The sequence below is a fragment of the Schistocerca americana genome, chromosome 5 (genome assembly GCF_021461395.2).
Source record: "Schistocerca americana isolate TAMUIC-IGC-003095 chromosome 5, iqSchAmer2.1, whole genome shotgun sequence".
Classification (NCBI taxonomy): domain Eukaryota; kingdom Metazoa; phylum Arthropoda; class Insecta; order Orthoptera; family Acrididae; genus Schistocerca; species Schistocerca americana.
Window position 1 is genome coordinate 529,334,806 of NC_060123.1, and position 12,119 is coordinate 529,346,924.

Below are 12,119 nucleotides of genomic sequence, written 5' to 3' on the forward strand. Positions count from 1 at the left end.
TCTTAAACTGGAAGAATAAATGGCTGTGGTCAATGTTACAAAGTCTGACTGAAAAACATTATTTAATAATACATGAAAATTTCTTCCTATTGTTCAAACCTGTTTATTGTATTCTATAGATGTTACCATGCCCACACTTCTTCCCAGCCCTTTCAGCACAACAAATTATTTCCTTAATTTTACACTACATTTTAAAATGCAAATCTTGTGAATACTTACTTCCAGCCTCTTGAAAAAGTTGCTCATCTTTGTGAGTATCAAATATTCCATTAATTTCCCACATTGCATTGCTTGCTCTGGCAAAAGGAAAACTACAAATTCAGAGACAAGATCAGGGTAGTTGTGCAGAACAGAAGACACCTTCCTGTACAAGTCAGGAACAGTAGCTATTTTGCTTCCAAAATCATTTAGAACTTCCAAAAACAGTTGATAAGTATCGCTATCCTTCCCTTCCAATGTCTCTTTCACCTTCAGGAAATAGGCCTGTGCAAAACCTGTTTTGCAAATGAAATGTACATATCATCAAATACATTTCTATCTGCACATAGTTATTCATGTAGCAATATCCTGAGAATAACTACAGCAAGCACCCTAAGGGATGAATTACTTCAGGTATGCTCTGTGAAGGCAAGACAAAACGAAGGGATGAAATCAAAGCAATTTAGACATGAAGCACCAACTGAATGAGACCACGATAAATGAATTGTCAATCAACCAGGGTCCATCACTGAAGGCATTCATCTTAAATGAATTAGAGACAGTAGAGACAACTTAAATCAAGCTATTATTAATAAAACATTAAAGCAAATATTGATAATGCAAATGATTATTGTTAAAGAATACCAATTTTCATCTGCAAATGGTGCTTTACAAAAATGTAGATCGAACCAATGGCTTAATGGGTACAAGCTCAATTGACACAAATAACACAGAATAATTATTGCATTAAATGGAAAATTCAATCACAGAAATTGATAAAATCACAGACAAAAAGGTTAGTCTGCACTTATATTCAGCAGACACAATTCCTAGTACTGCTGGCACAAACACTTGAGAAGAAAATAATAATACTAGCTTTCAGAATTAAACACTCTTTCAGCAAAATAGAAAGAGGGACTGACAAAGGAAGGTTGGATTAGGGGAGAGAGGGCAAGTCACTCAGACTCTAGGTTGAGAGATACATGCTCATTGTAAGGGCACAATGGTGAAAAAATTGTCAAGAGAGGACGTGAAAGGTGGTATATTAGTAAGCAATGTGCCAACTTCAGTACAGAGATAATAGAAATGATAGACATAAAGCATTAAAAGATAGAGACAAATGAGAGAAATGAAAAGTGGAAAGAAAATAAAATTACTCTCCAGTGGGTACTCCAACTACAAATAGCATTGTCTTGTACCAGTGCATCTTTGTTTTACAATTGTAAGCCCCTACCTATTCCTTCATCACTGTTCCAGCTAACACAGTTGTTAAGTTGTCTTGTCCTATATCCAGGAGAGCAGCAGTAATATAAAATAAACAGCAAGCTATACGAAAAATTATGATCCATGCAAGAAAATAACCCAGATACTGAGCTAGCAGTACAATCCCACAAGAAGGCAGTTGTCTATGAGATCATTAGTAACCAAATTAAGCGTTTGGCAGGGATCTGATGCAACTACGCTGTTTAATGCTCTGAGGGGATCATTACTGTGGTGTAACACTTGTCTGCAACAACAGAGTGATACAATGAAAGTTTATTTTATTACTGTTAAATTAGTAAGTGGTTTACCTCACATAAGTTCATTTTATTGTTGTTGAATTAAACTACGATTAAACTCTGATTTTGATCAGTATGTTTGCCTTGGTAACACAAACACAGATATTCTTTACATGTGTACAAAGTATGCAATGCATAAACTTGTGTTAAGAAAATTGGCACACCTATTTGAGAGTTAAGGAATAAAAAGAGAAAAGTAGATAGTGGGACAGAGAAGAAAAGAAGAGAGAAGGTAGAGTGGAAAAAAGGAGGGAAAAAATGAAAATAAAGGTAAAAGAGAAATAAATAAGAAAATAATACAGTAAATGTTGAAAATTTACCATAAAGGTCGAAGGGGGCTTTTCGTTACTGGTGATTAAGCACAGGATTGTGGAGGGATGGAGTGTACATTCAATAGCAGGCTTCCATGCCCAGAGTTTAAGCAAATTAATGAGGAATGGGAGAATACAAATGGCCCACATTGTAAAGCACTCTTTCAGGTCTCTTGGGTCACCCTGCCGAATCTGCTCAGCAACTGGCAGACTGTTATCTTGGGTCCATTTATACTTTCATGCTACATAATAAGCCAGGCAGTGAACATACCAGTTTGTGAAAATATCGTTAGTTTCAAATGTTTTGCTGCTACTAATGTTGTAGAATTTACCTGTGGTGGGGCTGGAATCAATGGTAGTGAGCGTGTGCGCAGGCAGATTTTACAGTGGGAGCTACTTCAGGGTTAGAAACCTAAGGGTAGAGGTAATGTTCAGGGAAAATCACAATTTTACAAGAATGGCGAGGATGTTAGGAGGGCAATGGGAGGTGACAGTGGGCAGTGGGGAATTGATATCAAGGACTGATGATCTCATTTCTAAACCACATTTCAGGAAGCTATAGTCCTGGAGGACTAATCTATTGAGACATTCAAGACTCTGACAGAAACCGTTGACAAAGAAGGCGCTTAAAACTTTTCTGAGAGTGGGAGTTATGTTGGTTGGAGGGCCAGAGGGGGAGACTGACTGCGAAATTTATTTATGGATGCATTCAGTGGGGAAGTTGTGGCAGACAAAGGCCTGGGAGAGGTTATTCAGAGATATGTAGAGGGATTTGGCATTGGGGCAGATATCTTTACTACTAATAGACAGACTATAGGGAAGGGGGTATTTGACATGGAAGGGATAACAGCTGGCAAAGTGGAGAATTGTAGCTTACTGATTGGTTTGATGTTCATTGAGTTTTGGATGCAACTGGATGGTGATCAACACTCAAAAAAGTGACTTCAATTTTGGAGAATTAACATGTAAATTTGGGAAAAGAAATTAAGCTGTTGCAGGAAATGAAGGAATTGTTCTTCACCATGAATCCACGTCACAAATGGACTGCCAATGAAATTTTACCAAACTATGGTGGCACAGATGCTGAGTGCTGAGGAATACCTCTTCAATGTAGTCAATGAGAATGTTGATGTAAGATGAGGTATCATGGCTTCCATAGATGTCTCCCTCATTTGTTTGTAGGTATGGCCCTCAATGGTGAAAAAGTTATGAGTAAGGATGAAGATGGCTAATGTAACAATGAAAGAGGGAGACTTTCAAGTAGGTGTTGAGACAGGTACTGCTCAATGGTTTATAGGTTTTGTGTACATGGTATGTTGGTGCAGAACAAGGGTCACATCCACTGTTACAAAAGGTACCAACTATCCCATGAGACATCTCAAATCCATTTTCACTCTTCACCCAACTGAAACCTTCCTTGTCACAACAGATAGTACTAGGAACTGCACCCCTAAAGGTAGGTAGTAGCTGATCTTTTTGTTTCTTTGTAATTTTAACATGATAATTATTCAGTTATTAAACTACCTCATTAACTTAATTATTTTTTAATTAGGTGTCTTCAGTTCTAACTAAAACACATTACAAATTCTGATGCAGTGCCTTTATTACACTCAGTATAAGGACTAATTTTGTCTCAAAAAGCAATTGCAATCTGACAAAAGAAATAGATTGTAGAAGAGGAAACATAGTTTTTTGTTTTAAGTATACACAAATAGCAAAACTATATCTCTATAAAAAATTACTGATCTCTGATATGATACTATAGGTGCTGAATGAGATGCAATTGGCTGTCAAAAGGGCAATATGTGAAGCCTTCAATGACTACCACAGCAGATTCTTATCAAAAGACCTCACAAAACCCAAAGATAATCTGGTCATACATAAAATCAGTTAGTAACGCAGCAGTTAGTGGAAAATCTTGTCATACATGAAATCAGTTAGGAACAGAGAAGTTAGTGTTCGAATGCTCACAGATGACATAAGAACTGAAAGAGTAAAAGCAGAAATCACAAAGTTTCAAATGTTCCTTTACAAATGGAGACTCAGGAATACTATCCCGGTTTAATTCTCACACTACCGCAGAGATGAGTGGTATGGAGATTGAAACTTCCTGGCAGATTAAAATTGTGTGCCAATCCGAGACTCGAAATGGGGACCTTTGCCTATTGCGGGCAAGTGCTCTTCCAACTGAGCTATCAAACATGACTCATGCCCCATCTTCACAATTATACTTCCGCCACTACCTCATCTCCTACCTTCCAAACTTCACAGGAGTTCTCCTGCAAAACTTGCAGGACTAACGCTACCACAAGAAAGAATATTGTGGAGACATGGCTCAGCCACAGCCTGGGGCATGTTTCCAGAATGAAATTTTCACTCTGTGGCAGAGTGTGCACTGTTCTGAAACTTCCTGGCAAAATCGAGTCTCGGCCTGCCACACAGTTTAAATATGTCATGAAGTTTCAAATCAGAGCACAATCCGCTGCAGAGTGAAAATTTCATTCTGCTATGAAAGTTATTTTCAGCAACATTGAGAAATAGCTGGAATCACTAAAACTGAACAAGGTCTCGTGGTCTAACAGAATCCTTGTCAAATTCTTAACAGAATTTGCAGCTGAATTAGTCCCTCTCTTAACCATAATATATCGTACATACCTCAAAGAGGTAGGTAGCAGAAATGATTGGCAAAGCTATTGCCCAATAGCAATGACTTCCATGTGTTGTAGAACCTTAGAAAATATTCTGTGTGAAAGCATAATGAGTTATCTCAATGCTAACCAGCACAGATTTGATAAACTTCAGCCATGTGAAACCCAACTAATTCACACAAGACATCCTGAAAGCACTGGTCCTGGCAATTTCAATGACTTCCACAAGTATCTGACTAAAGAATCACATCAACACATATCAGCTAAAACATGTTCATATGGGATAGCAAAGGAAATTTCTGCCTGGACTAAGGATTTCTCAGTAGGGAAGGCACAGCCTCTTATGCTGGATGGGGAGCCATTGACAAAAGTAGAAGTAATTCTGTCACATTCCAGGAAAGAGTGTTGGAATCCCTGCTGTTTAAGCTGTATGTTAATGACCTGGACCCCCCATGAACCATGGACCTTGCCGTTGGTGGGGAGGCTAGCGTGCCTCAGTGATACAGATGGCCATACCATAGGTACAACCACAACGGAGGGGTATCTGTTGAGGGGCCAGACAAACGTGTGGTTCCTGAAGAGGGGCAGCAGCCTTTTTAGTAGTTGCAGGGGCAACAGTCTGGATGATTGACTGATCTGGCCTTGTAACACTAACCAAAACAGCCTTGCTGTGCTGGTACAGCGAACGGCTGAAAGCAAGAGGAAACTACAGCCGTAATTTTTCCAGACGGCATGCAGCTTTACTATATGGTTAAATGATGATAGCGTCCTCTTGGGTAAAATATTCTGGAGGTAAAATAGTCCCCCATTCAGATCTCTGGGCGAGGACTACTCAAGAGGACGTCGTTATCAGGAGAAAGAAAACTGGCGTTCAACGGGCCAGAGCGTGGAATGTCAGATCTCTTAATCGGGCAGGTAGGTTAGAAAATTTAAAAAGGGAAATGGATAGGTTAAAGTTAGATATAGTGGGAATAAGTGAAGTTCGGTGGCAGGAGGAACAAGACTTTTGGTCAGGTGAATACAGGGTTATAAATACAAAATCAAATAGGGGTAATGCAGGAGTAGCTTTAATAATGAATTAAAAAAAAAAAAAATAGGAGTGCAGTTAAGCTACTATAAACAGCATAGTGAATGCATTATTGTGGCCAAGATAGACATGAGGCCCATGCCTACTACAGTGGTACAAGTTTATATGCCAACTAGCTCTGCAGATGATGAAATTGATCAAATGTATGATGAGATAAAAGAAATTATTCAGGTGATGAAGGGAGACGAAAATTTAATAGTCATGGGTGACTGGAATTCGAAAGTAGGAAAAGGGAGAGAAGGAAACATAGTAGGTGAATATGGATTGGGGGGGTAAGAAATGAAAGTAGAAGCCGCCTGGTAGAATTTTGCACAGAGCGCAACTTAATCATAGCTAACACTTGGTTCAAGAATCATAAAAGAAGGTTGTATACATGGAAGAAGCCTGGAGATACTGACAGGTGTCATATAGATTATATAATGGTAAGACAGAGATTTAGGAAGCAGGTTTTAAATTATAAGACATTTTCAGGGGCAGATGCGGACTCTGACCACAATCTATTGGTTATGAACTGTAGACTAAAACTGAAGAAACTGCAAAAAGGTGGGAATTTAAGGAGATGGGACCTGGATAAACTGACTAAACCAGAGGTTGTAGAGAGCTTCAGGAAGAGCATTAGGGAATGGTTGACAGGAATGGGGCAAAGAAATACAGTAGAAGAAGAATGGGTAGCTTTGAGGGATGAAGTAGTGAAGGCAACAAAGGATCAAGTAGGTAAAAAAACGAAGGCTAGTAGAAATCCTTGGGTAACAGAAGAAATATTGAATTTGATTGATGAAAGTAGAAAATATAAAAATGCAGTAAATGAAGCAGGCAAAAAGGAATATAAACGTCTCAAAAATGAGATTGACGGGAAGTGGAAAATGGCTAAGCAGGGACGGCTAGAGGACAAATGTAAGGATGTAGAGGCTTATCTCACTAGGGGTAGGAAAGATGCTGTCTACAGGAAAATTAGAGAGATCTTTGGAGAAAAGAGAACCACTTTTATGAATATCAAGAGCTCAGATGGAAACCCAGTTCTAAGCAAAGAAGGGAAAGCAGAAAGGTGGAAGGAGTATATAGAGGGTCTATACAAGGGCGATGTACTTGAGGACAATATTATGGAAATGGAAGAGGATGTAGATCAAGATGAAATGGGAGATACAATACTGCGTGAAGAGTTTGACAGAGCACTGAAAGACCTGAGTCGAAACAAGGCCCTGGGAGTAGACAACATTCCATTAGAACTACTGACAGCCTTGGGAGAGCCAGTCCTGACAACACTCTACCATCTGGTGGGCAAGATGTGTGAGACAGGCGAAATACCCTCAGACTTCAAGAAGAATATAATAATTCCAATCCCAAAGAAAGCAGGTGCTGCCAGATGTGAAAATTACTGAACTATCAGTTTAATAAGTCACGGCTGCAAAATACTAACTCGAATTCTTTACAGATGAATGGAACAACTGGTAGAAGCCGACCTTGGGGAAGATCAGTTTGGATTCCGTAGAAATGTTGGAACACGTGAGGCAATACTGACCTTAAGACTTATCTTAGAAGGAAGATTAAGGAAAGTAAAACCTCCATTTCTAGCATTTGTAGACTTAGAGAAAGCTTTTGACAACGTTGACTGGAATACTCTCTTTCAAATTCTGAAGGTGGCAGGGGAAAAATACAGGGAGCGAAAGACTATTTACAATTTGTACAGAAACCAGATGGCAGTTATAAGAGTCGAGGGACATGAAAAGGAAGCAGTGGTTGGGAAGGGAGTGAGACAGGGTTGTAGCCTCTCCCCGATGTTATTCAATCGGTATATTGCGCAAGCAGTAAAGGAAACAAAAGAAAAATTTGGGTAGGTATTAAAATCCATAGAGAAGAAATAAAAACATTGAGATTCGCCGATGACATTGTAATTCTGTCAGAGACAGCAAAGGACCTGAAAGAGCAGCTGAACAGAATGGACAGTATCTTGAAAGGAGGATATAAGATGAACATCAACAAAAGCAAAACGAGGATAATGGAATATAGTTGAATTAAGTCGGGTGATACTGAGGGAATTAGATTAGGAAATGAGACACATAGCCCTTTCAGACCCGATACGCACAATTGTGTGGGTGCGGTTTATTTGCGTTGCAGCATCATATTATTCGGCTATGCAGTTGATTCCCAAGTCACACGCGTGTGCAGGAATCGCTGTTTCGAACACAACTCGATTTATATCAATATCTCGTTACAGACGCGAGATATTGTCTCTTAATCCTTGGGAATTTTCAATATAGCGGGTCGGAAGCATGTCTGTCGAGGTAAATGTTTGTTGTGCTCTATTTATCGCGTTTTGACATTTGGAAAAATGTGTTTGAGATTCCGAAAAGTGTACAGAAGTAAATAAAAATATGTCCGCCACAATTATTTGAATACTTTCATAGCTACAATGACTGTAGCATCCACACGCACAATTGTGCGTGTTGGGACTATTTTACCGGCATATGGTCCATTTTGGTCGATGTTTGTGGTTACGATTCGGAACAGATTACGGAATATATAAGTCATTTTACTATTGTATTTACGCATTATTTTCACAGTTCATTTGTTTGTTTCATTTTAGGGCTTACTGACGAGGAAATTCTAGCTATATTAGATGACTCTGAAGTGGAAGTCTTCAGTAGTGATGACGAATTGTTAGATACAACTTGGACTCTTCCAACAATCAAACCTAGACTTGGAGAAAGCTCTGAATCTTCTGATGAGGAGGAAAATTGTAACAATGCTTCTGCAACAATATTACCAGTTGCACCAGAAGTTCAGGACAATTTTCCCAGTGAACACAGTAGAAAGAATTCTAAAAAAACAGTGGAAACACATCGTCGTTTGTCCACTTGGAGAAAAAGACCATTCACCTCCAAAATTTTTTGGCACTCAGAGAGTGAGGTCGGACAGGAAATTAGATCTTCGTGGATTCCGACAAGTGACTGGCGAAGCGCTAATTTCTTCTTCTTCAGGACAGGAACATGAAAGTGAATCCGATGAAGAGCCACCAAATAAAATGTACAAACCAGCAAACACACCATGTGATGAGAAGGGCTAGACGGATATCATCACTGGCCAACTGTTGATGATATGCCTTCAGCTCGTTGCTGCAGGCAAAAAAATTGCAAGAAGAGGACGAGAACAAGATGTCTGAGGTGTAATATTTACTTGTGTTTGTCAAAAGACAGTAATAGCTTTTGTGTATATCACTTCAAGAAATGACATAAATATGGAAGATAATCCCGACCCACACAATCGTGTGGGTTCAAAATTTGTATCAAAATTAAAAAATAAAATTTTCTAACCAATTGGTCCATGATTCTATATTTTTTTAGTTACAAAAATGCATTTATTTCAAAATTTTCATTTCAAGTTTGGGTGGGGGTCTGAAAGGGTTAAAGTAGTAAAGGAGTTTTGCTATTTGGGGAGCAAAATAACTGATGATGGTCAAAGTAGAGAGGATATAAAATGTAGACTGGCAATGGCAAGGAAAGCGTTTCTGAAGAAGAGAAATTTGTTAACATCGAGTATAGATTTAAGTGTCAGGAAGTCGTTTCTGAAAGTATTTGTATGGAGTGTAGCCATGTATGGAAGTGAAACATGGACAATAAATAGCCTGGACAAGAAGAGAATAGAAGCTTTTGAAATGTGGTGCTACAGAAGAATGCTGATGATTAGATGGGTAGATCACATAACTAATGAGGAGGTATTGAATAGAATTGGGGAGAAGAGAAGTTTGTGGCACAACTTGACTAGAAGAATGGATCGGTTGGTAGGACATGTTCTGAGGCATCAAGGGATCACCAATTTAATATGGGAGGGCAGCGTGGAGGGTAAAAATTGTAGAGGGAGACCAAGAGATGAATACACTAAGCAGATTCAGAGGGATGTAGGTTGCAGTAAGTACAGGGAGATGAAGAAGCTTGCACAGGATAGAGTAGCATGGAGAGCTGCATCAAACCAGTCTCAGGACTGAAGACCACAACAACACAACAATGACATGGCAGACAATATAAGGACCAAAATGCAAGCTTTCATTGCCAGTATTTGCATTATTGGTGATATTAGTTCTATTGGCTTTATGCCGTGGTCTAAGATACAATTCTCTCTCTAACATTTCATCTTCCAAAGCTGGAGACATCTTCAGAGTCTTTGTTGTTGTTTGTTGTGTCTTCAGTCCTGAGACTGGTTTGATGCAGCTCTCCATGCTACTCTATCCTGTGCAAGCTCCTTCATCTCCCAGTAACTACTGCGACATACATCCTTCTGAATCTGCTTAGTGTTTTCATCTCTTGGTCTCCCTCTATGATTTTTACCTTCCACACTGGCCTCCAATATTAAATTAGTGATCCCTTGATGCCTCAGAACATGTCCTACCAATCGATCCCTTCTTCTAGTCAAGTTGTGCCACAAACTTCTCTTCTCCCCAATCCTATTCACTACCTCCTCATTAGTTATGTGATCTACCCATCTAATCTTCAGCATTCTTCTGTAGCACCACATTTCGAAAGCTTCTATTCTCTTCTTATCCAAACTATTTATCATCCATGTTTCACTTCCATACATGGCTACACTCCATACAAATAATTTCAGAAACGACTTCCTGACACTTAAATCTATACTCGATGTCAACAAATTTCTCTTCTTCAGAAACGCTTTCCTTGCCATTGCCAGTCTACAATTTATATCCTCTCTACTTCGACCATCATCAGTTATTTTGCTCCCCAAATAGCAAAACTCCTTTACTACGTTAAGTGTCTCATTTCCTAATCTAATTCCCTCAGCATCACCCAACTTATTTCGACTACATTCCATTACCCTCATTTTGCTTTTGTTGATGTTCATCTTATATCCTCCTTTCAAGACACTATCCATTCTGTTAAACTGCTCTTCCAAGTCCTTTGCTGTCTCTGACAGAATTACAATGTCATCGGCGAATCTCAATGTTTTTATTTCTTCTCCATGGATTTTAATACCTACCCAAATTTTTCTTTTGTTTCCTTCACTGCTTGCTCAATATGCAGATTGAATAACATCGGGGAGAGGCTACAACCTTATCTCACTTCCTTCCCAACCACTGCTTCCCTTTCAGGTCCCTTGGCTCTTATAACTGCCATCTGGTTTCTGTACAAATTGTAAATAGTCTTTCGCTCCCTGTACTTTACCCCTGCCACCTTCAGAATTTGAAAGAGAGTTTTCCAGTCAACATTGTCAAAAGCTTTCTCTAAGTCTACAAATGCTAGAAATGTAGGTTTGCCTTTCCTTAATCTAGCTTCTAAGATAAGTCGTAGGGTCAGTATTGCCTCACGTGTTACAATATTTCCACGGAATCCAAACTGATCTTCCCCGAGGTCGGCTTCTACCAGTTCCATTCGTCTGTAAAGAATTTGCGTTAGTATTTTGCAGCCGTGACTTATTAAACTGATAGTTCAGTAATTTTCACATCTGTCAACACCTGCTTTTTTTGGAAGTGGAATTATTATATTCTTCTTGAAGTCTGAGGGTATTTCGCCTGTCTCATACATTTTGCTCACCAGATGGTAGAGTTTTGTCAGGACTGGCTCTCCCAAGGCTGTCATAAGTTCTAATGCAATGTTGGTTACTCCTGGGGCCTTGTTTCGACTCAGGTCTTTCAGTGCTCTGTCAAACTCTTCACGCAGTATCATATCTCCCATTTCATCTTCATCTACATCCTCTTCCATTTCCATGATATTGTCCTCAAGTACATCGCCCTTGTATAGACCCTCTATATACTCCTTCCACCTTTCTGCTTTCCCTTCTTTGCTTAGAACTGGGTTTCCATCTGAGCTCTTGATATTCATAAAAGTGGTTCTCTTTTCTCCAAAGGTCTCTTTAATTTTCCTGTAGGCAGTATCTATCTTACCCCAGGTGAGATACGCCTCTACGCCCTTACATTTGTCCTCTAGCCATCCCTGATTAGCCATTTTGCACCTCCTGTCAATCTCATTTTTGAGATGTTTGTATTCCTTTTTGCCTGCTTCATTTACTGCATTTTTATATTTTTTTTCCTTTCATCAATTAAGTTCAATATTTCTTCTGTTACCCAAGGATTTCTAGTAGCCGTCATCTTTTTACCTACTTTATCGTCTGCTGCCTTCACTACTTCATCCCTCAAAGCTACCCATTTTTCTTCTACTGTATTTCTTTCCCCCATTCCTGTCAATTGTTCCCTTGTGCTCTCCCTGAAACTCTGTACAACCTCTGGTTTAGTCAGTTTATCCAGGTCCCATCTCCTTAAATTCCCACCTTTTTGCAGTTTCTTCAGTTTTATCAGGGTCTTTAAAGACTC

The 12,119-nt window shown here is 39.2% G+C and overlaps 1 protein-coding gene across 3 annotated transcripts in view; it reads right to left on the minus strand.

Moving 5' to 3' along the window:
* The window catches only part of LOC124615456, a 136,295-nt gene that overhangs the window by 48,694 nt on the left and 75,482 nt on the right, over nt 1–12,119 (minus strand). For all 3 annotated transcript variants that reach the window (XM_047143358.1, XM_047143357.1, XM_047143359.1), the window contains one exon: nt 220–494. In XM_047143358.1, coding sequence (XP_046999314.1) covers nt 220–494 — 275 coding nt within the window. The remainder of the gene's footprint in view (nt 1–219; nt 495–12,119) is intronic.